Consider the following 27,406-nt stretch of genomic DNA (forward strand, 5'->3'; position numbering starts at 1 on the left):
TTTCCTCTCAGTTCCACTCAGAATGAAATCTTTGAGAATTCTTCGGGGAATCCGAGTTTAGTATTGAATTTAAATGTCTCGTCACTTTCCGTTCTACCCTTCCGTTGAGAATTTCTATTGGCTGAAACGATTGCGTGCCAAATAATATCCAATTGGAATCGGGATTTAAATGGAAATTTCCGTTCCGCTTGTTGGCCGAAAAATTCACTTTCGTTGCAACAAGTTACAACAACTTGAGTGTGAACTTGCAGAAGTTAGGTGACACTCAACCGCACTAATTTCTGAAACTTTTCGATTTGCCATAACTTAACGAAAACATTTTTGGTCAGCTATGGAAACCTAAAAAGTGAATGTCAACGTTCACATCAAAATAATATTTTAGCTACACCCGAAGCAGTGTTTAACGACAAATACAAATCAAGGAATAAATATTAATTTATATATTTATTACCATCCATCGGCACATTTGTTACTGCTCCCACAATAAAATAATTCAATGCCGCCAAGCCAAGCCAATCCCACACACCCCACATCACGATATCTGATGTCATTAATTAACATTTAACCTGCATAATTATTTATCATACTATTAATAAAATATAGACGGCTTCCCCCTTCATAATAATTTTCGGTGTATGTGATCTGAAACGCAATGCGATCAAATTCGTATTTATTCGTACCTTTGCCCTACACCCAACAAAACACTCCTTGCAAAATCGTAACTGTTTCGCAAATAACATTTCCAATTTCTCATCTCACGTTTACATTAATATTTCTCAATTGAAACGATACTAAATATGTACTTCACTCAATATAAATTTATGTCATAACGTGTTAAAATAATTATTCGATGCACGATTTCTAGCACGTGAGCGGTTATACACTTGTATACATACAACCGTTCATATACTTCCGTAATGTACTCGGGAAATCGCAAATATTGAAGGCAACTTCTACATCAAAGTATATTTTATTTGGAGCTATAAAAATGTGTCTTGTATTAGCTAATCACATAAAATGGGACTGTTTATGTACATTATCCCATATTATACATACACGGACATATATATATATATTACATAATTAGCACTTAGATTTATACGATAGTTTGGCACTCTGCTTTAAGTGATTAACAAATTTTGCTAGATAATTCCTGTGTAATTTGATACCATGATTTTTGTGTTAGCAGAAAGTTTTGAAAATTTTATTAGAAACTTTCTTGTATATGAAATAGAGTTTTGGTGTATCCGGTAGGTTATTATACAGAATTCAAGTTTCGTTAAGGTATCTGCGGTATACGACTTTAAAGTACAGCTAAAAGTTAATGGATTCAATGTTTAGTGGTGGAAGCGTAGCAATTTACATACTTCTAACTGTATTTCAGCTTCTAATACGGAGCAGCAAAATTCAAAAACTTATTCAACAGTTTCGTATATTACAGTCCACGCTTTTCTGTACAACACGAAATTTACTGCTACAAAAATTTATGTGAAAATATTATGATAAACAATTCAACCCCCCCACTCATATCTGTGAATTGTAGCACAACGAACCGCATCAATTCAGCTAAAAATATTTGTTATTTGGTTTTCCAACAAATTGTACGTTACATTTTATTCCCAGCCAATCGTTTTAAATGATGTTCGCACTTTGAAAAACGTGACTGGAAAGCACCCACCATCTCACCAATCAATGCTTGTTTCCATCATGAAGTAAAATCGCTTTCGGTTGTATGAAGTATATGAATAGGAATAGAATGAATAAAAGGGGTATGAGACGATTGGGCAAGTGATGGTGGTTATTTTTCCAACATATACTTCCTTTCTCTCTGTTTGTTTGATATATTTTTTTTTTTCGTTGCGGAGCTCGCAACATATACATACAATGGCATGTGTTGGTTTGGTTTGTTTGCTTATTTACTTTGGCCAATAAACGTAAAATATTGAATAAAATAAAATGTAACTGCAACAGAATAATAAATTTGAACATACGATTGATGGAGTTTAAATAGATTTTTGATATTTTTTTCATATAAAAATAACTCTATTTTTTTCCCCCCCAAATCAGCACTTATGAAGTTACTGAACTTATGTCGAATAATTCATACACTATAACTACGTGATGCACATATCGCAAATTTTTATTTTCAAATTGAAATGCTGGATTGTATCTCATATACGCAATTATCTGTACAAAAACAGTTGCGGCAATTAAATACAATTGGAGAGATCCTAGAGAATAAAATCTAAAAAATGATATCCATACTATCGTTAAAATGGTATTTAATGTGATGCAGGTCCTTATGTGAACCCATTTTTTGCGAATTATTGTACCAAAGATAAAAGCGTTACCTACGATGGTATCAGCTAATTCTTGGGAAGTAGATATACGATATTTGCGACACATTTTATTAAATTTTTAAAGGCCACCTCCCCTTTGTAACAATAGCTTGATATCAGCTTCCAGTTTGTTACGTCACGCGCTGATAAATGAAATTTGATGAATAATAATGGGATGTTTTCAATTTATATTTGATAATTGCACCACAACCACACGAGAAATTGCTGTTCAAAAGTTTGTGTGCTTTATAGAGCTTTCGAAAACTTTAAGCTTCTTTTGAAGTCCATTCGAAAATCGGAATATTTCAGTGGAATATAAAAGAAGCTTTAAGCTCGCAACCTTATGAAATAGAAGATTAAAAACGAATTTATGTGAGCTTTAAGACTACATTTTTTGTTTTAATTTTTTTTGGTATCAGAACCCTCAACCTGTATACGGCAAAAACTATATACCTGTAGGTAATTTATAGTTTTTGAGTGGAATACAATGTCCCTTCATCCGATTGATCTTCAGTCCCTATACACTCATATTTAGATGCAAACCACGAAACAGAAAATGTGTCGGTTTTCAAAATTCCGTGAGTGTAACACTAAAAATTGCGTATTAAATAGATGAATTTTGTGGACTTCAATTGATCACTATTCGAAATCGAAACCTACGGCATTTTGGAGATTACTGAACGGTACAATGTACAATGCAAAAATGACGTTCGATATGACAAGACAAGATATATTTCCATGTGCACAAATACGTTCAAGAGAACAACAGTGAGAATAAGGAACATTTTATCTTCTCAAACATATAAAATGTTTCTATGTGAAACTGTCACAAATTTTATGTTTATAATATTCAAACTTGCATTGTCGTCTGCGAGTCATATCACCGAATACATTTTCATGCTTCTTTACGCTTACATTATTGCTTTAAGGTCATTGGCTCTCTCGTCACTGCTTTGAAGAAAGAAAACCGTATCAGGATTTGAGATTTATATTGAGATATTATAATGTCGTAAAGTCGCTTTTTAGCATGCAATACCAGCGGGGCTTGTAGTATATGTAGAACGTTAAATCTTTGTTATAATAATCGACTCGTCGGATGAAACTCAATTCAATTTAAATGCAATAAACCCCATGAATATTAAATATTTCAATTAACTTCGCAAGAACATAATGACATTTCACTTCCAGATCGTTTGAACTCCCGCCTCCTCTGAACCACTTTATTAGTTATATGATTTTAAAAACGTTTCCATTTTAAATTGATTGTCAAGGATTAAAGACATTATCACTTCATGCATAAAATCATTTTCTATTTTCCAACGTTCTTAACTTATAACTTGCAAAACGTTTCACCTACACATAATTTTCCTCAACTCTCTATCTTTCTCTCTCTATATATATATATGCAATAAAAACAAGTATTACACATGATGTATTTTACGCTACCATTTACCACCGTACAAATAAACTAGGTATGTAAATATCCCACCATACGAGATGATAAAGAAAAATTCAAAATTGCTCCCAAAGAGCCAGAGCTATTTTCGTAATATAGACGAGATATAGTATGAAGAGTCCTCATTTTCCATATAAATTTTCTTGGTTCGCCCCTTTTTATTTACATTTTTACATTGCAAATTTTGCTTCTTCTCCACATGTTTATATATATATACATCCATGCATGTTTCCAATGTTTTCATAAAGTGTTTTATAACACACAGCCACCACTTTCGCATCCACACACTCATACACTGTTTTCATATCAAACTTGCCCATAAAATTATTTTTGCTGCATCAAATATTTAGCATAATCATAATAATTTAGAATCTTTTTTTTTTCCTATGCCATTTCTCTGAAGTATTTCGTTGTCTTTTATTATTTGCTTTATTTTTGCATTTTAAATTATTATTCTCTGACAAAATAAGCACACACATACACACACCCCAGTTTAGACTATCAAGTTTTTGCTTTACGACTTAACTACGTATACGTATATTCATACTTGAAGTGAAGCTTGTCCACATGAACATTTTTTTTCTTTGCTTTCGTAATAAATTTTTCCGGTTTTCTTCTATTTTTTTTACAGCCCCTTAAATTTAAATACAACAGAGACGAGTAAGGCCCACCCAGTAAGATGAAAAGTCGTTTGTATGATAATCATAATATTTGAAGCATATTGACACATTTTCTAATGGTATTTGCATAAGAAGGGATTGTTTGAAGAAATAAAAAAAAAATGAAAAAAAAAACTTCCTTGCATTACGTTTTTTTCTACTTTTTCTTCTCTTTTCTCGGAAAATTTATTGTGAGTTTAAAGCTCAACCAGATTTATACATATATATCCGTATATTCATCATTTTCCATATTTTCGGTGACACACACACAAACACACACATACAGCCAATCTCTGCTACTGTATGATGATTTTCGTAATTGAAATTCTTATTTACCTTTACCTTTGTCTCATGTTGATTGTCATTATAGGTATAAAGAAATCAAAGGCGAAGAAGTGACTTATCGTATTTTATTATGTGATCCGCATTAATTTCAAAAAATAATATTCCACACTCTCTCTCTCTCTCTCTACATCTATCTCTCGTCAGTGAGGATTTATTGAATAAAAAAGAATGATAAAAGGGAAATTTGAAATTCGGTTTTGATTGGAAAATAAATAGAAGCATCGAAATAAGAGGAACGGAAATTATTTGTTTCCAGAAATTATTAAGTGTAATGATTACTTGGGTGGGAAGTTCAAAAGTGAAATTGCTGAAAAAAAAAACACTCTCCGACAACTGCAAAAAAATTAGCTGACTGAATGACAACGAGTCATTCAAACTGAAATAATTGAAAATTAGTTAAAAGGTCTGCACCGCAATTACTGGGGTTCTGTGAATATTAGGGTGTGTCGATTTGATTTTTTTAAAAGCCAGACCGGATACCCCCGCTGCGAATCACCATTGTGAAGCAATTAATTGTCAACAAAGTTTTCTTTTGAAAAGTCAATGAAGGCTTGCACCGCTGGTTTTTAAAATAAAAATTGTCGAGCCTTCGTACGAAGTCTTTACGACAGAAACCATGGTATGATAGGATTGTTACAAGGAATCAAATTTACTGTCCACCATTCCACATAAATCTGCCGAATACTCAAAATTTACTTTCACTGCAACTGTGCTGTGCATCCGTCTGCATATGACCTAATATCTGAATTTTCTTACATGATTAAATGGAACAACAATAATTATCTTTCAAACGAAAACCCGTATCATCCACTAGATTAAGACATTTCCGAATAACAGTGCAACGCAAATTAAAACCGAGGAACGTCATGTTGAAATTGTCTTTCGAAATAGCGTGATATTGTATAGTCGAAGCAGCTGGAAAACGCAAACACAATCAGTGGATTATGTGCATCAAATGATTGAAACGATCCTATTGATACAAAATCTCCTCACTACAGAAACTTTTCAAGTGCTAAACAACTTCAAAGTACGGAAGTATAAAGAAATCTTCGACACTCATATAAATTTGGAACAGTCTGGATGACTGTTTACATAAAATTGTAAAACATTGTGAAATTCCAATTTGAATGAATAAATAAACAAATTAAAAACAAGCGTCAACAGGTAATTCTTTCGATTGCATTTGACAATGTTCTTATTTTCACAACAATTTGCTATTACGAACAATTCAGATTAATTTAAAATTATTAGACTGTCCTAGTGTACGTTTCTGCATACTTTGAAGAAGCATACTTTTTAACAAATCTTAAATTCAACTGTTGATGACGATGACACTTTTTTGAAAGCTGTGTTGATCTCACACGAAAATTGTTTTACGAATCGTGAGCGCTAAATTTAGAAACGAATCATCTCTATTTAATGGAAGAGATTCTATAGCTGAGAGCTGTCCATAAATAGGAAGTCCTTTTTGTATGGTACATATGAAAGTCGTGGACGATGGGAAAGCCGTCTAATAATATAGAAAAATAGTGGACGTCATGGATGAACGTCGGCCTCTAATTTCTTTCCACCTGAATATAATTTTTTATGAATTTGGTAGGTTCGCTTTCGGTTGATATAATTTTTTGCTGTCTTTCTTAAATAGTTCAAACCAAGGACTATTTTCGAGAAGTCGAGGTCGATTTCCTGAAATTTCTCGAATTTCATAACATTTCACGAATGTCTTGATTTCTTTATTTAAAATAAAAGAAAAATAAAATGATCGAGTCTGGTTTTTGAGAATTGAAATTCAATTTACCTTAAAAAATTTTCGGGAGAATCGAGTAATTCAAGAAAATTTTCCAGAATTCGGGAAAAAGAAATCAAGAAATCAATTACTCGAAAATAGGCTCTGAGGAACCTACTATTGACCACATTTTTGTAAGTTTTGTTGACAAAGAATTTTCAAAAAGAAAATCCTCTGAGGATTTACAATGATTTTAGGAAAATTTTGCTGGAATTTCCATTGATTTTTAAGGATTTTCTATTAAAATTCAAAAGATTTTCTTGGAATTCCATGGATATTTCAGGGATTTTCTTCGATTTTACTAACAGAAAATTTTCTAGTCTAACCGCCACATATTTTGAGGATGAAACTAGCGTTTGATCTTAATTTCGTGACTGCTCGAATAAAATAAATCTAATCTTCAGATTTTTCATCAATATTTCCATAAAATAAATATAAATCGATACAGATATACGACCGCACTAAGTTCTAAACGATTACAGTCAACCGAAAAATGGTTCATCGTCGCAAATATTATTCTATGAGTCAATTTAGCGACATTCAAATTCAATTATTCAAAACAACTTTACTGTTATTTATAAATTATCGCCAAAATCCAAACCAATTCATTATCATATTTTTGAATATCCGCTCTAGGGACATTAACCTTTTAACTGTCCATCAATTTTTATTTAATAAACGAATGCTCTGTCCGTTGCACAGAACACGTGTGTAAGTGTGTATGTGTGCGGTGGCTGGATGGTGGATATGTATGATGTTATACAGAAAAAATATAGAATATTATTGGTGAGATAGCTTAATATATGCATGCAATAATTTGATTTGCAATGTCAAGCTTAAAATTAAATTTTGATAACCCGAAATTCTGTTTTAAATTTCATTTGCAATTAAATTTGGACTATTATCTAATATATGACTATATCAGTATCGCTGGCCTATTTCACATACGAATTTATGTACATTTATGTCATTATCTATCTATATGTATGTATATTATACGAAATATTAGCAAAATACAAGAGGAATATTATAGTGACAGGATTGAATGTATGATGGTACAACTATTATATTGTTACAGCACATATTTTAAATAAATGTTTTTTAATTTAAATTGTTTTTAATAATTAAATTACGTATTCGATTTGGTAATATGTGGCACACATAATAATGAACGAAATAATTGCTGGAAATGAAACGACTAATTTGATCTCATTTTATGGTTTTGATCGCCATAATACCCGATTTAACAGCCAAATTTAATTCACTGTCCACAAATTTTTTGTTGTTGTTGAAATTCAAATAAAATGCCATTGCATGAATTATAGATGGTTTGCATAAGTACTTTCGATGGAAATAGCTTAATATCAGATTGAGATTTTCTGTCTTATGTTCTTATGTGTCAGTTCGTTTTGAAGATGGTTCAGGTATTGGTACCAAAGCAAACAAATATTTATTAAAAAACATGTTCCGAAATGAATCAAATATCGTGTTCGGGACGCTTCAAATGATTAACACGCTCACTTCTCGAGTAGTGACCAGAAATTGTAATGACACGATAAAGAACCAATTCTGCTTCTAATTGCTGTTTGATTGTCAAAAATTGCCACCTCTGCCTCCTCCTCCTCAGCATTTTGGGGAGAACAAGGCAAAAGATTAGTGTGTAGATTGGCTGATTGATCAACGACCTGTTCTTACAAATAATCGATAAAAGAAATCGTCGATATGAAGATTATTTGTTATCATGTCATGATACTCTCAACATTTTACTGAATCATCCAAACGCCTTACAAAATTGTTTTCTTTTCATTTTGGTTATACTTCCTCCACTTTCCGCATAAACGAAGTGATCAAACATTTTTAATACACGTCGGTAAACACTTGCCACTTAATTTAGCTGGAGTGGTACACAAAAAGACAATAATTCAAATAGGTAAATGTAATGTAGTACAGAAGCTCAAATAATGTTCCATTTACAAAAAAATAACTTGAAAGAAAGTATTTTGATGATTGCATAAGCGAATAATGGCTAGATACACACGAAGCGAATTCATTTAGAGTACGATACGCTTCAATGACTGCAAGGATTTAAGAGTAATCTATGTTACCTGTATATCATGTACCTCTATTGAATTATTATCAATCTACTTTGAAAGGATACAATTAAACAAATGTAATATTCCCCAATGCTATTGAATTATCGGTACACCATTGCCATTATTCGATTAAAATGGTCTTGTTCTGTGTCTGAGATATGAATAATTTAATTAATGAAATAAATGTTCCTTACACGAATGGTCTACATATCAATGATACGTGGTATTTTCACATTATTTTCATACACACTAAAGATTATATTGCATTAATGAAATGGTTCCGGCATAGCACTGCTCCTAACATTAACATTAAAGAAGCAAACTTAGAGGCTTAAGTGATTAGAACTTATTAAACGAAAACAAGCCATCCATCTCTACAAGATGAACTTCGAATACTTTCTATGTTCATGCTACGAGTAGTGCTATGGTTCCGTTCGAAATTATTTTGCCGGGTACAATTTGTCCATCTCAAATTTCGATCGTCGGTTCTCAGGTTTAACTTCCTCTATACACCCAAATTCAACGAATAAATGTTAAAAGAAAATTAAAAACAAAGTCTATACCAAAAACATGCAAACATTTTCGACCCAGAAATACCACAATGAACATGTTGCCTTTTCATATTGAATTGAAAACTCATGCAAACATTTCAATATAAGCATTTCGATTTGAAAAACGTAATTCCGACAGCCATAATACTGTAGCAAATCTCCAAAATGTTGTGTAATTTAATCGGAAATAGATTAGGGGTTATTCATTGTGATACGGGGGAGCAACATCTTCCTTTCTCTTTTCGTTCTTTTCTATTTGCTCTGTGTTTGTACATTTGTTCAACTGTTTAGATTATTGTAGGCGTAATATGTATGTATAAAACGTGTTACAGATCTCAGGCCTCCCACATTTTACAAATCCTCCTATTTTAGGAGCTTTAGGAGACCTACGTTTTAGGCGATTTTTGGGAGCTTTCGTTTGTTAAATGTCAACGATGCATCTTTTGAATATTTATAACACTATTCGCACCCACCTTTTCAAAATCTTACTTTTTATGGGTGGTATTTGCCTCTTCCTACACCAAATTGACATTTCACTTTTTTTTATTCTGTTAAAGTTGTTTTCCATTCTAGTATATGAAAAAGAAAAAAAAGTCGAAAAAGCTTGATTGTGTGGTTTTGAGATGAAATCAACTGGAATTCTTGCCGGGACAAATTTTTTTTACATAATTGTACAATTTGATCCGTCTATCACAATTTTTAGTAAGCTGTTCGAAGTGGTTTTTCTAAAAAAAATATTTTACAAAAATCATGTGGATTGGCAGTAACTGAATCCAGAATGAACCAACATTTACATTTTTCAAAATATTATATCAAATGGATTATTTGTCATTTCCAAATAAAAAAAATGTTTAATCGAAATGTAATCAATGAGAAGCACCGCATATTATTCATCCACTGATTTTATTGATTTGGATCCTGATTTACATTTAAAATTTAATGAGATATTCGAAGTATCATTTTCGGAGTTTTAGGAGATTTTAGTGGTAATTTTGAAAATTTTAGGAGTTTTATCAGATTTTAGAAGGTGTGGGGGCTCTGAGATCCGTATATAGTGCGACTAGTATTATAAATCAATCCAGAGGATTGTGTTGAATTCGACAAAACAAAAACACTGTTGGTACTACATCGTATATTATATACATCTTTTGAATATCATTTTTAAACCACCTTATCGGTAACTCTATAAGTATTCTGTATATTACATCTATACAATACTCATACAGTCGGTGGTTTCTTTAACCAGTCTTTGCTCATTTGTGGTCATTAATCATTTTCGTCTTTAATAAAGGAAAATTGCACAAGGAGCGAGCATTTTCCACAAATAATTATTATGGAAATTTGTATTTTCAGATTGTTTTTGATGAGAAATTATTTTTGAATAAAGAAGATAAAGTTGTCGAGATTAGTGTAGTAGAATACCTCTATACCTACCACCCAGGATAGAACATGAAAAATATTTATGACATTCATCTCGTCTCGGTTGGATTGGGATCATTAAAAACGGTTGTTTATATTAATTACGATTGAATCTCATTCAAAACAGATAATAAATAAATGGACGTGTTGTTCGTTTCACGCTGCATTATTATAAATGAATTGTTTCTCAGGCGATTAGCCGATCTTCCACTTCTATACATATATATACACAATATTCCAATTCCAATTTTCTTTTTTCTTTTCTTCCTTCTCCCTTGAAACCCCCTTTCGTTCCTTTCATATTCATGTGACTCCACTCTTTCCGCATTATTTCCCCGAGCAACATTTTAAAATAATTTTCACTTTGCAAATTACACAAAATTTATAATGCAGACAATTCAGTACAAATTCCTCTTAAGAACCGAACTTTTCTTTGTCTGTTGCTCATTTTCCTTTTGTTTTTCAGCCGCAGGAAATATATTAATGATGTATTAATGAAGACACGTTTGCATATTAAATACATTCATTTCATAGAACCAATTAATTTCTCAACAAGAATGTTATATATTTGAGTGTGTTATGCTCCAAAGTTACAATTGATTTCATTTAAACAGATGAGAGAGAGCAACGAGAAAAAAAAACAAGTGTTTATTGTACATATAATATATATAGCAGTGGAATGAGGTGTGTATCTTTTGTAGCAATGAAAGGGGAGAGGATTTTTTTTTTTTCATTTCGATTGTCACATGGTTTATTTAATGTCATGCGGGGAGAAGGTTCATCCAGTGCATGTCCATTATTAATTGACGGCGCAATCTTTTTTCATGTCATTTTCTTAATTTGTGTGTGTTTTCATGTCTGTTTTTCACTGATAAAATGTTTGTGTACACCGACAAACATCAATCACATGCCCGTGGCTCTGTCATTACACATTAGCAACGAAACTGTAGCGTTTACGGCGGCCACAATAATTTTGTTACTTTTTTTTGGAAAAGTTCATTTGCATAGAATGTGTACCATAGATTAAACGACAAACATCATTAGCGAAAATTTGGAAAAGTGGCATTGCACTCACCAGAAAAAAAAAAGTTTTTTTTTTATTGATTCACTCGTTCAGTCAACAGAAGTGTAAAAAAACGTAAACAGAAAATGTTTTATGGAGATCACAGCAAGTTTTTTTTGTTTTTCTTTTCAGATCATCATGACCCGACGGAAAAGGGGCCTTTGCGATTGGTTTAACTTGATAGCCGCAATCTGGTTCATTCTCTCCGATATATTCTTAAATGGTAAGTGGTAAATCCATCTTTGTATTGAAAGAAAAAACGCTCAACTCATTTCTACTTCTACTAAAATAATTTATTGACAAAAGGCTCTAAGAGCAAGGCTAGCTCTATTTTACAAAATTGAAATAAAAACTAGCAAGTCCTTTGAATCTCACTCTGGGTTTCGGCATAATGTAAGTGGCAGTGTTTTTCATCAATAGTTCATTGTGTGAATGGTATTGACTTCAACTTCCTTCTTGTGGAAAATGTTGACATCATAGTAGTACATGTTTGGTGTGTACCAGTATGTTTCGTCGATTTTCCTATCGAATGGATAGCCGAATGGCAAATTGTCGACATAGTATCCATCAGTTGATGGAGTGTATGGTGTAACGATGAAGTAGAATTGGAATGGCATACCACCCTTCTTACCCTTCGGCAACATCAAACGATCTGGGAATCCGAATCGTCCTTCAGTGTAATCAGTGACGTCCCATTTGGTTTTTTTGTCGTTTACCATCATGGTGGTCTTGTACAAGTCGAAGTAAGTGGTTGTGTCCTTAACATACCAAGTGAAGTCGCTGGAATCGCGAGTAATGATGTTATCTCCAACAATCAAGTCGTATTTGAACAAGTCCAATAGCACCCAGTTTTCACGGTTTTCGTTGATATCGTACATACGGCCAAATTCGTTGTATTTCGGTCCCAAGTATACGCGGACAACGCTCTTAACAACACGGTCGGAGTAGACATGAAGATTGAATGTGAATGGCAAATGGTTCAAACGCAACTGGCGAGCCTTGACAACGAAATCTTCGCCACCATAGTGTGATACTTTGCCGAATCTGAACAAATCAGATGTCTTATCAATGCTGATCTTCTTGTCGAGTACCTCAACATCAACTGCATTGGTAATATCTGCATCGAATTTATCGAAGTAGGTTACCAATTTGCCCATGTCAACGCTTGTGATCTTAACACCATCGAACATAAGTTCGCTCTTCTTGTAGTACGGGAGGGTATCCTTGAAGTGCCAGTAGTACTTGATGATACGTTTGTACAATTGCCAGAAGACTGGGTCACGAAGTGTGGTTTCGTAATGTTCAAGAACACTTGGCAAGACTTTGAAGTCATATTTGTGTGTGTAACGGCCGGTAACTGATCCACCGAGGAGCAATTTAGACATCCAGATGAAATAGCCGAAGAATCTTCGGTTTGGTGAGTCGGTATTGTATTGGATCATGTTGCCCAAAAGTTCAATCGATTCGGGTTTAGTTAAATCGTAATGGGTTCCGTCTGGCATGATGATGTATCCAAGATCGATTGCATCGTAAATGCGACGTTCATAGTTGGTGAGAATATCAACAGCATAATAATTGCGTTCGGTGTAGATGTTGTAGTAGTTGTCTCTGGTGGAGAAGAATGCTCCATTGTAGTAGCGGAGAGCTGGATAATAGCCGGTCTTGATCGGTTCGTACCAAGAGAATTCAGGAATAGTTCCGATGTCATTGGAAAGACGTTCCAAATAGTAACGAGCGAGCAGTTGTTGATGAACGAACAAGTATTGCTCACCACGGCGGCCTCTAACCATATTGTAGTCGGAACCAGTCATCCAGAATGGATAGTCAGCATGGAAGTAGTAGTAGTAGGTATTCAAACCAATGTCCTCAGTGAAATATGAGATCTTGTTTTCCACATTGGTCATGTAGTAATCGTAGTCAGTATAGTTGGTTGGGATGATGATGGTGTGTACATCTTCGACTTTCTTCATGTCAAGGAATCCTTGCATCTTGTAGTTCTGTGCTTTCTGAATGGTTTCAGTGTTGAAGAAGTAGTACGGATAGATTTCGTATGGAGCTGGCAATTCAATTCCACGAGTGTCTGAACGACGCAAAACAGCTACGGTCAATGCATAGATGAACATGCCTTCATTAACATGGAAACGAGCCCACACCAATGTTTTGTAGAAAGTTTCAAAGTCCTTGGCATAGTAGAATAGATGGAACAGTGCAACGGCTTGTTCACGATGATAGTCATTGTAGATGCTGAAAATTTCGTTCATCGGCAATAGACGGCCAAACTTCCAGAAGTACTCGAATTCACGTACAACTTCAACCTTCTTGTATAAGAATTCTTCGAATTTCCATAATTTCGCCTCTTCCCACTGTTTCAGCATAATATCGTTCTGGTGTACATGTTGCAAGAGTTGCAAGATGACTTTCTGTTTGTATAAGAAGTCGGTGTCGGTGTCGTAGGTTTTAACCTTTCTTTCGGGTACGAGGTATCCGCAAGACAAGGCGACAAGCCCAGCTAATACTAACAATGAGATCGATCTCATATTGACTGATGAAATTTAGAAATTTACTTTGCCTTTTATACAAATTTGTTTATCGCCTTGTTGTACTATTATCTCGCGCCTTATGTTTCATTTTCGGTAAACAATTTTTTTTCCTTCCACCGATTATTGTTGATATATTATGATTGAATGGTGTATGCCGTATGTGTGTGGATGTTTTGTTATTTTTCGATTTGAAGGTGAAGATATATGCCAAAGTGAATTCGGTGTAATTCGAAGATAACCTTTTTGGAAGGCACTCGAAAAGGAATGTGATAATATTGAAGAAGCTGAACGAAATGTGCTGCTACATTTATGGAAAACCAAAAATAAAATATCAGAAATTGCTTAATATTATTGGGCACAACAGTTTATCCAATGAGCAACAATGTTAAATACTTGTGTCTGACCATTCGATAATCAAAAATTCTGTTGGTCAGACATTTTAATGAAAACATAAATGTGAGCTGCATCGTATACAACCAGCTTTAAGGCTCAAATGTCAAAACTTCAGTTCAACACACTGTTGAGTTTTAAATATTACATAAATTCCGATCGGAAAACACAAACTGCAAACACAAAGTGGAGTATTAATGGTAGTAACAATGAGGGTATTATTTTGGAGAAAATAAGTTCAATCGCCGCTTTAAAGGGTGTGACGATGGCGTGTCTATTAGTCAGTAACAGTGGTTTTTCGTTCAAAGAAAAATGACAAAACATCTTTTACTCATATATACACTTTTCCTTTTGATCAGCACTAATATCAGCGATCTCCAATATTTTACAAACAAATCGTCGGTCGCTCCACAAACAGAAGTAGACTTTAAAACATAATAAAATTCCATTGTGCTTTTATCAGATGCGCCTATTTGTCGTGATACGGACGAAACATATACACTTGTACCGTACAACACTAAAAAGCCTCGAGGTTTGTTCATGTTGTAAAACTTATGAAAAATACAAGTCTGAGGCTTCATATTGAATTACTCTCAACCAATTTCGAAAAGCTGAGACGCTTTAACGTTGCATTTCGGTCTGAGGTTTTTTTTTACCGTTGTATAACTTATCGAAAATTGACTCTGAGGTTTATTTGCAGAATTTAAAACAATAGAGACGAAATCTAAAAAAAATCTGAGGTTTTTTAACGTACAGTCTGTGACGAAGTGACGACCTGATACGAATTTCTTTCAATCTGCTGATGGTTCAATACTTTATTTTACCTGGAAAATAATCTAATTCCAGGGGTGACGTTATCTAATTTGTAGGAAATTAAAATTTTATTGTAAAATCTAGCCGAACTACAGCTCTTCCCACCCCACAAATTGTTCACTTGAAGTGATGTGATTGAAACAAAGACGATGTTTCGACTTCGGGGTTCAATGGCGGTCCTAGTCTGACTTTCGTGGTGGTGGTGGTGGTGGTGATGCTAAAACCATTAGCAGTGTGTCTAGTCTGTGCATGCATAGGAAGACGTACCAGCCTGTTTTTTCAGCTGAAGCTTTTCACCCTTTTGATCCCTTAGTCGATCGACTCTTATTAAAAAATTTGTTTGAATGAACAAATCTCAATTCAGGCTGGCTATATGCCTGTACTGTATATGGCAAGCTCGACCGCGCCTTTCCCTTTTCGGTTAAGATTTTGCCTCTTTTGACAAAATATTGCTTTGTGGTGCCCTATGTGATTTTTGATGGCCATCCTTACCCTGCTACTGCTATTATTTGAAGTTCTTGATTGTCTCTTGATACGAACCACTTCTTAAATCAGGTGGTTAGTTGTAAATAACTTACACTCTTAGATACAATTCTGAATGATAGAAAGAGAAAGAATATGAATGGATTTGGTACTGCTTGGCAACAAGCTTCTCAAATGTTGATGACCTTAAATTTTGTCAGAAGTTTAAAGCTGAAATTGTCATTAACTTTACTGTTCATCGTACAAAAATTTCTTCTACAAAAAGTTAGTTGTTGCATCCATTTCTTTTAGACGCTTCTGAAACCAACAATTAAGCTGCAGAGAAACTTGTTATGACTTTTCGTAAACTTTTTCAATGGACGACGAATGTATAAGTTCTACCTCATTTCGAACACGTTTCACTGTAATTTTTCTGTCGTCTTGCTTGGTAATATAAGGAATAACAATAATGGATTTTCAACTTGCTGCTAGCAAAAGTAATATGAAATTTCCAATTTATCATCAAAAAAGCCTTTGACAACAACGTTTTAAATAAAAGATTAGTGAAACTAGTATTTACTGAAGGATCCCATGATGTTACAGATTATAGCTTAACCGTCGTCTCAGCCAGACATTACCTACAATAAATTTATCATTTACATCAGTGCAAATCTTCAATCACATTTATTGTCACAAAAAAAAGTTCAACAAAACTTTGGATTAATAATTTGTTATTCAAAAAATATGAAATGATGAACCTGTAAAGGCGTATGCGACAAATTAATTTGTTTGAGCGACATCCACAAACGCATATTATAAAACCAAAAATTCTGTGTGTCCGGTATTTATATATTTTCGGAAAATAAATATTTTTTCCACGTAATGTAATGACCGATATAAATGCATTCACAAAGCATAAAACTTTTCATAATTTTTTTTTTTTTTGGTCGGAACCGGTTAATGTTTTTCCATTTTTGTATTGTGTATATAAAGTGCTTTTGCCCATATTGTTTACTATCATATATTGAATTTACAGACGGTTTTTTTGACTAGCAATAACCAATTTAAAAATTAATAAAATTTGCATTCAATACAGAATGTAATTAAAAGTGAATTTTATGTTCGCTGATAAGTCAGCCCAAATTAACGCAGGGAGGGGGAGAAAATATTTTTTTCTCCATAAATTTCCCAATATGGCGAAAAATGCATCGTAATAAAAAGCTTGCATTCCATGCCACGTAAAATTAAAATCTTTCGGCAAATCTACCGAAAACCATTTGTTTTCGCGCTGTGGATGTGTGTGTATATGCACAAATGTAATGCACAGACATTCTAAATTTCAACGTCTGGAATTTATCGCATACTATGAATTTTCGCTTTCCAGATTTATCTGCTTCATTTGATTGTATAGCAAAGCACAAGAACTGAAATTGAGTTCTCAATTTGACACGACTTTACTGGCAATCGCTTGATTTGAATTTTGTTATACGATGAGCTATTGTGAGACATGGATGTGGTGACCTTTTTGAAATATTTGAGAAAAAAAAATTATTTATTTATTTTTTGATAATTACCGGACAATTATCCATAAGCCAAACATTGTTAACATAAACAACACAAAAAAAAAACCATTCGAAAAGCGTTGGGTCATCGTTTTTTTTTTGGAGCTTGTTTTTTGTGTGTGTTACTCTCGTTTGCGATTAAGATAATAATTATGCGTTTAGTTGCATTCAAGTTGAATTCATAATTCAGAAGAAAAGAGATAATGTCACGCTATATATAAAAATTTATGATGTAGGTTGTGGCAATGTCATTGCGATTTAAAAAAAAAAATATATTTCATTTTATGCTAAGCTGCTGCAGTTTGCACTTTTTTATTTTCTGTATTTTTCGTTCTTCCTTTATCTTCTTCAAAAACTTATCGCTTCAAGTTTTCTTTCCTGAAAGAAATTTTAGGTGTGTTTTTGAAATTGTCGGAATAGTTTCCATAATATTCTACAATAAAGTTTGCAATATAAGTGACTCAGCCAGTTTGTTCTGGGTTAAAATTGATGCTTAGTCTCAGACTGTTTGTCGTCATATTCGTAGACGGAACATTTTTCGCATGCTTCGTATTAAATATTAAGAAAGCAATATTTTTGTCCACTTTTAAACTGTAATAAATTTTTGGAATATTTACGAACAATAAACTTTTGATTTGTAGCTGGTTAAATTACATTATGGACCGAGAGGAAAGACCGACAGATACACGATTATAGTTTATACTTTGAATATTGTGTACACGATAATAAATATCTATGCATAACCGACGACCGTTTTGGTGGTGGTGATTCCGAAACAATCTGTTTGTTAGTTTATTTAACTTATATTTCACATTCTTAACCCCACCACAAACACACAAACATACACATAGTGAATACAAAGTATGTAATCCAGAGACTATTCCTTAAGAGGCTTGCCAAGAATGTCTTTATGTCTCATGTTTGGATTTACAGCTGAGGCAACATAATATTTTCTTAGTTTCATCAAACCCAGAGCACTCCTGCAATGTGTTTATTTCATTGTAAGATTTTATTCGATGAGGAAAAAAACACACATTCTCTGATGTGTGTCGTCAAAGGAACCGAGATTCTTAGAGTGGAACGGTTGGGAGCTTTACATAAATCGTTATGCAAAATACGTCTTATGGTAGGTTGAGATTAAGTTTAATTTTATTGTTTACGTGAAATACGAAAACAGTCGAGCCTGTTGCTATACATCGGTAAAATTTTAAAATTCTTTTAATTTTACCATGGAACCTCATCAAAAGAGTACCTCAGAAAGAAAGAACTACAATAGCCAAGCCAATCGTACAATCTTTACGGCAGGAAGCACGTATCTGATGTTGTCCGACCTGTAACTGTAAACTGTAATTTTGTTCACATGTAATGATGATCGACATGGGTTACACTACATATTAATGTGGTAAGCACACGAGGCACACAACGAGTTGTTTATATGGGCGTTAAGTTGCTTGCACGTTTTGTTCGAAATGTACGCGTTGTTTACATTAGACAAAACTGACAATATCCGCAGTAATAGTAGGTTGCATCGGATGCTCGCTGCGGAAGTAATTCATTACATGAGTAACAAATTTGTGATAAAAGCAACATCACAAGTGTGTTTTTGAGCAACAAGCTTCGGTAACTGATATTTTTGACAAGTGTGGTGTTTGTATATCCGATCCGACTATGAGTTACGTAGCAGCATCCAATGTCTTCGCAAAAGTTGAATTTCACATGAAAATTCACGAAAAATTAACCGAAAATATTCCACATCACATGTAATCGATCATTTTCGCAGGGGACGAATTGCTATATAATGATCAACTTTCGCATGGAACAAGCAGTGACGGTATTTCACTATGAACATCCGAGAAACTATTCAATTGTGTAGAGTTGTGTGTATCTGTCGATTTGTGTATTACCGGCCACAAATATACACACTTTGAATACACTAGACCACTCTTTAACCAATTGACAATGTCATTTGACTCGTATGTCGGTTCAAGAAATTAAGAAACATGCGAAACAAATAGAATGGCTCACATAACGAACAAAAAGAAAACTGTCAGAATAAGAGCCATTACTTTTCGGTCACGTAATCAATTTAAGAAGATTGGTTATTTCAAATTATATGGAAAAAGAACTTTTGCCATATTTCCGTTACTTGCTATAATATGTGACCGCCAGCAACATGCTCTGGCCAATTCAAAAATCCATTCGGTGAAATGGACAAAATGAAGTTCCAATTTTACACAGCAAATTTTGTGCTCACTCTTTTGTGTATCCTATATTAAATTGTTGCAACAATAACACAGCTTTATGTTACATCGAGTCATGCTTCACTTTTTCATTCAGATTTCTCTCAGCAATTTTGGTGTTGTATGCTACTCAAGCGAATAGCAAAGTGGTCTCGAATTGTTATTTTGTTCGTGAAGGCTTTTCTAATAAATTTTGCCTTTAAGACACATCATATACAGTAAGTCGTTTATTTCACAAATAGAAGGTGAATTTATGGGGAAATTGTGAACGAATATATCAGTTTTTATATGAACTATTGACGTTCGTTGTAGTTGAAAGTGCAGGTATTGAGGTAGAAAACCAAAAAAAAAAACTTTCATAAAAGATGATTATTATGTACAGTAAACGGATATTAGGTTCTCATCCTCATCGCCACTTTAAGAAAGTTGTATGATTGATTCGAAAAGTAAAATAAATGAGTGGTAGCTTGGTTGGCTTATTGGATTGGTTTAAAGAACTTAAGATTTTTTTGTCGGCGAACTACGGAACTCATAGCGGTCAATAAAGCAGCAGTTTCGGGTTCTAAATGCCTTCATTCGACTGTTTAAAGCATGAAGGACTAGAGTAGTATAATAAAGCGTACTTCGTGTACTTTGGCCGTCAATAGGCCTGTTGTGAGTACTCAGTAAGTTAGTAATTAAGTACTGCGACCGTACTTTAGATAATGAGTCAACTTTTTACGCCGAATGTAACATTCAAATTCTGAATCGCACTTATGGCGTGAATTAAATGTTTATCAGTTAATCATGAACAGCGATTATAAAATGGCAGGGAGATAGGTAGGTGCCATCTGTGTAGAACCATACAAACCCACATGTACTTGTATGAGCAAATGAAGGCTTCGTACTTTATTTGTTTGTGCACAACACTTGTGCCATACTTGGAACCATTGAACGTTTCACCATCGACCATATTCTGCTCTACACAATAAATTCAGTTTTTTGATCCGAGGTAATTTGTATATTGACTAACAGTTTTCCAGCGATACTTTATACAACTCACAAGTACGGGTTAGGGTTATTTGAGTGCTCAGTGTAAAAGCTTTATGCGGAACCTTAAATGCCCGGAATCACCGTGATACTGTTTTTTTAATTTTATAGCCTGTCCCATGCGAAAATTGACCATTATATGGCAGTTTACCCCCTGCGAAAATGATCCATTACATGAAGAATATTCGGTTCAAAATCCTTTTGTAATAATCAATTTTCTCGTGGAGCTGGAGCATTCAATAATTAGGAATAGTTTAGATGCTGCTACGTAATTTATGAATTCTTAAACAACCTTGTGAAACTCTTGTGAGTTTGCTTTTATCAGAAAATTGTTACCTCATGTAATGAATTACTTTCGCAGCATCCAATTTAATCTACTATTCTAAGGTAAGTGTCCTGAATATTCAGTTTATTGCGTGTTAATTTTCTCTGGTAATAACTGCTAAACAAAATAGACACAAATTATTACTGTAATCCGACTACAGTTTCAATTTTTCCAGGCTGAAAATATGTAAATTAGCACTAACGTTTCAAAATACCAGATGTAAATATCGGAATTAAATTTTGTAAATTTATTATACCTGCAAACTTATAATTAGATTTTGAATTTAATTTGTAACAAATGGCATAAAATTCGTAAACTAAATATTTATTTGGCACGTATAACGTTCCCATCGCCAGTCCAAATGTTAATAACATTTTACTTATACATTGAGATAAATAAGTGTTATTTCTCCTTATTAAATTGCTTTAATTGTCATCAAATCGTCTGGGACCAGCATGCATATTCGGTACGGTACGGGTCAATGGGTTATGTGCCATTAGGAACTCATGAGCAAAATTTACAGAAAATCTTCCAGATCACTAGCAATACTCTGGGGAAATGCGATTTGCAATAACAAAAGGGTTTGATGGGCAAATCCATTTATATTTAGCTTTAATAAGCAAAGGGTTGCGTCGTGTTAGCTAGTTTTCTATCACGTCTCCTATTATTTCAAAAAGCAATTTCTGGTCATCTCATAAATTGGATTTTAAGTGTAAATTTATAATTCACTGTGTGAAATGACTTAGTAAATATTCAGAAAGTGAATGAATGAATATTCTGGATTCTGAACTGAATTATTCGATTTAAATTGGGACAGGCAGCTCTGTAGAGTATGAATATGAATGTGGATTGTATCAACATTGAAAGTATTTAGGAGCCCTGCAATATCTGAACTGTTTCATATTGATTTGCAACAAAATTCTTTCTGTCTACCTCATAGAGGTAGTCTACTTTATTGTGTGTGTGTCAATGTCTAGCAGGACTTTATTTAGGATTTAATTCTGAAAAAAGGCATACAAAAAAACCTGAGAACACTAGAGCTTGTCGCTTGTTTTTGACCATCGTGAGGTAGCAGATGAATAGCCGTACTTAAAAGGTTCAATCAAAATCCACTTTACTCGTTAAGGAATTTAACATAGATTAGTGGTTAATTATGCGACTAAGACACTTGATTTGTAATTGCAATTAATAAGAAATTGCTGTCATTTTCATATAAATTAAAATTGAGGACACGAGCGCAGCAAGTAATGTATTGCAACCTCTATGTTTTCATTCGATTTTTCTTTAATCCATAAACTGTAACCACGTAAAATGCATTGACTCAATATTCTCTCCAGCCACAGAGAGTGAGAGAGCATGGATTGACCTCAAAGTAGTATTAAACCTATATGGACAAAATAAACTTGTTAACAATAACCCCAATGGACATGGTCATTGCAGCCCAGGATTACTCTCTTCTCTCAGTTTAAAGATCAGTCAATTGTTTCAAGTGGATTTTTTTTGTTAGAAAGGTCGTAGTGTTTTTCTTCATTGAAAGATAGGAATATTTTTCTCTTACGAAGTGAAGCATGAAGGATACTGAAAACTGAATACTGATCAAATCCTTCGTCCGTTCCGGGTCAAAGTCTTCAGATTAATATTTCTAGAAAATTCTAGAAAATTACCTGATAGAAACTTACAAAGGGAAACGGACTGATATCCAACTCTTCAGCTGCCCGTTTTCACGATGAACTCTTTTTTCCGCGTGCAACTCTTTTAGGTGTGTTCCCTGTCGGAAATTTATAATTTTAGAGTTTAGTTTTTTGTCTACGTTACGTTGAAAACATTAGATCCTAGTTCTCCTTGATCTCGAACATAGACTCTCAATAGACTGAACAATATGAACTCACAATCATCCTGATTTGAATACAAAGATAGCGAAAAGAGTGATGATGTTTCTCCTTAATCAATTTGAAACTTTAAAAAAGAAAATGCAACTGGCGATAAGGATTAGTTCTATCGAGTGTGTAAGCTGACAACAATTTCCCCAAAAAATTCGCAGCATTGGAAGCAAGTGATGTTTTATTTTCGGAAAAATGAACAAATTCGAATCGATGGTTTATGCTTCATCTCATAATTCTTTATTTAAAACAAACAACAAAAATTGCTAACTTTTTACAACTATTAATGATTGTCATATTAGTGTTTAGTTGGAACAGCGTTTATGTCGGTCTCTGTTTTGTGGAATATATTCACATCATAGTAGAACATATTAGGTGTGTACCAAACTGTTGTGTCAATTGGCCGATCGAATGGATAACCGAATGGCAGGGTATCTACATACCGAGCTCCACTGCCGACGCCTGCACTAATTGTATGTTCAAACGTTGAGTATTGTTCCACCTTTGGTGCGTTATATGGTGTTATGATGAAGAAAATTTGGAATGGAGTACCGCCCTTGCTGCCTTTTGGCAACATCAAACGGTTCGGAGCACCATTGTGTGCTTCGGTCATATCCAAAGTGAAGGTCGTTTGACCTTTATATGCGGACATAACGTATTTGTATAGCTCGTAGTAAGTGGTGCGATCCTTTACGTACCATGCAAATTCTTGGGAATTGCGTGTAATCACATTATTACCGCTGACTAAGTCGTATGTGAATGTGTCCAAGATAACGAAATTTTTACGATTTTCATTGATGTCAATGACGAATCCTTTTTCGTCGTACTTCGGTCCAATGAATACACGAACCACACTTCGTACAGATTTATCGGAAACGGCATTCAGTTTAAATGTGAATGGCAAATGATTGATTCGATACTGACGTGCCTTGATGTATATGTCTTCACCTTGATAATGCGAGACATAGCCGAATTTCAAGAGATCGGTTTTCTTTTCATAAATGCTTTGCACGTCCACAACATTGGTGATATCGGCTTCATGAACATCAAAGTATGTGACCAATTTGTCTATTTCAACCGATTCAATTCTGACTCCACTGTAATCGATTTCAGTTTTTTTGTACGATGGCAATTTAGATGTGAACAGCCAGTAATAGCTGATGATTTTCTTGTACAGTTGATAGAAGACTGGATCTCTTAACGATGTTTCGAAGTGCTCCAAAACACTGGGAATAGCAAAACTATTAAATGTGTGGTGATGATCGAACGATCCGCCGAGCAAAGTTTTTGCCAGTACGGTGAAGTAACCGGTGAATCGGGTGACTGGTGAATCTGGATTGCCTTGAATAAAATTGCCCAAATATTCAATACTTTCCGGCTTAGTCAGATCGACAAAGTTTCCGCCTGGCAATACGATGAAACCGTACGTGATAGCATCGCGTATGCGACGTTCGTAGTCTTCGACAATCTCAACATCGTAGTAGTTGTGTTCGGTGTAAACATTGTAGAAGTTGTTTCGATTGGGGAAGAAGATTCCGTTGTAGTAACGCAGGGATGGATAATAACCGGTCCTGATTGGTTCATACCAGCTGAATTCTGGGATCTCTCCTGGAAATTGTTTGTAATAAAAATGTGAATTAGTTGGGCGAGACTGTTTCAGCAGGTCATTTGACCATAAAATTCCATTGTCCACTCTCATAACAAATTCTTTCTCTAATCGTTCGTTTGTTTCATTCAATATGAAGATACATAAAATACGTGAACGCTCTCATTGAAAAGCAATTTAGAAAACTCTAATCCACTATTACCTAATTGTTACAGTAGCGTAACCCCTCTCAACAACAAATAATTTTTCCATGGACGACATAAAAAGGAAATTTCAAAAAGGAATGAAAAACGGTCACTACAATGTTGTTTAAATGGTCGTTTGCAATATAAAAAGTTGTTGAAATAATTGAACAATGAAGCCACTCACCCAAACCGTTTGAAATCCGTTCCAAATAGTAGCGTGCCAACAGTTGTTGATGGTAAAACAGGAACAATTCTCCACGTCGATCTTTGTACAAATTATATTCTTGTCCACCCATCCAGAATGGATAGTCGGCATGGAAGTAGTAGTAGTAAGCATTTAGACCAATATCTTCGGTGAAATAGGAGATTGCCTGGTCCTCGTTATATTTGCTGTATTGACTGGTGTAGTTTGATGGAATGTATACACTGTAAACTCCGTCCACTTTCTTGACGTCATTGAATCCCCTCATTTTGTAGCTATGAGCTCGTTGAATGGTCTCAGAGTTGAAGAAATAGTACGGATAGATTTCGTACGGAGCTGGTAGTTGAAGCCCAACGGTATCTTTGCGATGCAACACAGAAACGGTAAGTGCATAGACAAATATGCCATGGTTGACGTGGAATCGTGCCCACTGAATGGATCTGTAGAATGATTCCCAATCCTTGGCATAGTAGAATACGTGGAACAATGCGATCGCTTGCTTCCGATGGTTCTCATTGTAAATAGAAAATATTTCATTCAATGGTAAGAGTCCAACACGATACAAATCCACGAATTCGCGAACAGCCTCAACGTTAGTATAATCGCCATAATATTCCTCGATTCGATAGGTTTTGGTCTGTTCGTACAGTTCGGGTAGGACTTCGTATTGATTAATGTGTTGAAGTAGGTCCAAAATCGATTTTTGCCGTAACAGAAAATCTTTATCGGCTATTTTGGCTGGTTTCGGTGATACCGAATAGCCGCATGTGAATGCCACAACGCCCAACAACAGAACCAGCGAGATCGACCTCATTGTGACTGGTGCAACCAACGATACTGACGTTTTTCGAATTAATGATCAATTTATATGCCGTTACCGCTCTTATCGTATAACAATATAATCATTAATGTGACCTGCGATTGTAAATTCAGTTTTATTGTGTACCACAACGATATGTTAAGACTCTGCGTTATCTTGTAATATTGTTTGGGTTATTTTACATTCCACACATTATAGCACAAATTCGGATGATTTGCACAAAAAGAACTCGAAGAGAAGGAGAAATAAGAATTAAAAAAAAAACTACGCCGAGGATTAGGTCATTAAATGAACAAACTGTTTGTTTAATGTGAGCGGGTGATATTGTACATGATTTTCACTTTTCCGTTCAGTTTAAAATTACTGTTTAATTATACAAGCGAACAAAATCAACAACCCAATGAAAAGCAAAAATTCTTCTTTCAGCTCGAAATTACAATTTTTCTTTACATTTTTTCCCTATCTCTGCAAGTTTTTCGTTCAACGAAGGCAAAGCTGAGAACCCTGTCACCGTGAAATAATGAACAATAACAATTGTAAAGGAATGTTCTTTATTGCTTTTCCATTATTTTGTTTTATTTCACTTAGACACAAGTCGTGTTTAAAGGGTGCTATTGATGAATAGTAATGAAAATTTAATGTTTAAGCAGAAGCCAGCGCATTTTATTGGACTGTTGGATTGATTTTTAAGACTATTGTCTTAACAACAATGGGTCGTACTGTCGTAGACAGTATACCATTTCTACCTCTCTTTTTTTGTTGCTAATGTTTTAATTGTTTTAATCGTTGAGATTACTTGCTGGAGTTATATCATTGACGTATAGCCTCTATTCGTTAATGAGTGGTGCACCGGACGAACACTACACGTACACGAAAACCCGGGACTCGGCTTTTACTTTGGTGAACGTGTTCATCAGCCGCGAGTTCTTAGGATGAAATCGGTAAATGGCAACAGTAAAGTTCAGACCCTATTTTTGTGAAAATATTTCCTTGAATTTTCTTGAAATTATTGATTTTCTTGAAATTATTGATTTTCTCGAAATTTCTTTAAAACTTTCTCGAACTTCTCTGAAAATATTAAAAAAATCAAGAAATTTCAAAAAAATATTTTCACATTAATAGGTTCTGAAATTTATTGCTGTCATTTCCCGATTTCAGCTTGATCTCTGAAAATTATGGAACAGAATGATAGGCTGTGTTACTTTGTCCGAAGAATCTCACAGAGAATTTCCAAACGTAACATAACCGAGCTTAGTTTTGCCAAAGTCGTGTCACCAAATAAATTTTCGTTGCGAAATTAAATTGATATTTCAATAAAAGCTTTGAAAATAAACCATCCTAAATGTAAAATAATTTAAAAATCTGTTTTTAGCGACCGTGGTTTTTCAATGCCAAAATTTTGGATGGTTAGCCGATTCGATGTAAATCGCTTTACATTCCCAACGATACATCGTTTTTCTCAATAATGGCAACAAAAGTTTTACTTTTCGTCACTGAGTTGAGAAATAGTTATTTATGCCACTCAGCATCATAATATGCAAAATTTGAAAAATTTAGTAGCCTCTGTGGCATAAAACGTTTTATGCAACTCGACGCAAAGTATTTTATTAGGCTCAGGATGTGTATTATGACAAACGGCCT

General features: G+C 34.2%; 3 protein-coding genes across 5 annotated transcripts in view; 1 reads left to right on the forward strand and 2 right to left on the reverse strand.

The window, feature by feature from the left end:
• LOC119068193 overlaps window positions 1-27,406 on the forward strand; it is a 132,951-nt gene that overhangs the window by 93,781 nt on the left and 11,764 nt on the right. Inside the window, exons 1-2 of one of the 3 annotated variants that reach the window (XM_037171693.1) lie at window positions 11,327-11,776; window positions 11,844-11,934. In XM_037171693.1, coding sequence (XP_037027588.1) covers window positions 11,850-11,934 — 85 coding nt within the window. In that variant the 5' untranslated portion in view covers window positions 11,327-11,776; window positions 11,844-11,849. Of the gene's footprint in view, window positions 1-11,325; window positions 11,935-27,406 lie in introns of those variants that run through there. The other 2 variants (XM_037171692.1, XM_037171691.1) reach the window with 2 other exon arrangements.
• Window positions 11,980-14,460, reverse strand: LOC119068185 (hexamerin-1.1-like). The gene has a single exon (XM_037171680.1). The coding sequence runs from the start codon at window positions 14,246-14,248 to the stop codon at window positions 12,125-12,127; it is 2,124 nt and encodes a 707-aa protein (XP_037027575.1). The 5' UTR covers window positions 14,249-14,460; the 3' UTR covers window positions 11,980-12,124.
• On the reverse strand, window positions 23,170-25,788 carry LOC119068184 (larval serum protein 2-like). The gene is made up of 2 exons (XM_037171679.1): window positions 24,928-25,788; window positions 23,170-24,560 (listed from the first exon to the last, which is right to left on the reverse strand). The coding sequence occupies exons 1-2, from the start codon at window positions 25,757-25,759 to the stop codon at window positions 23,251-23,253; spliced, it is 2,142 nt and encodes a 713-aa protein (XP_037027574.1). The 5' UTR covers window positions 25,760-25,788; the 3' UTR covers window positions 23,170-23,250.

The sequence above is a fragment of the Bradysia coprophila genome (genome assembly GCF_014529535.1).
Source record: "Bradysia coprophila strain Holo2 chromosome X unlocalized genomic scaffold, BU_Bcop_v1 contig_173, whole genome shotgun sequence".
In the NCBI taxonomy this organism is placed as follows: Eukaryota; Metazoa; Arthropoda; class Insecta; order Diptera; family Sciaridae; genus Bradysia; species Bradysia coprophila.

What these genes read in the sequence shown, in the direction of transcription:
- LOC119068184 (XM_037171679.1), bottom strand. Translation starts at nt 25,759, where the DNA reads ATGAGGTCGATCTCGCTGGTTCTGTTGTTGGGCGTTGTGGCATTCACA. An exon ending in ACGGATTTCAAACGGTTTGG is followed by an intron (nt 24,561 to 24,927) that starts GTGAGTGGCTTC and finishes AACAATTTCCAG; the next exon opens with GAGAGATCCCAGAATTCAGC.
- LOC119068185 (XM_037171680.1), bottom strand. Translation starts at nt 14,248, where the DNA reads ATGAGATCGATCTCATTGTTAGTATTAGCTGGGCTTGTCGCCTTGTCT.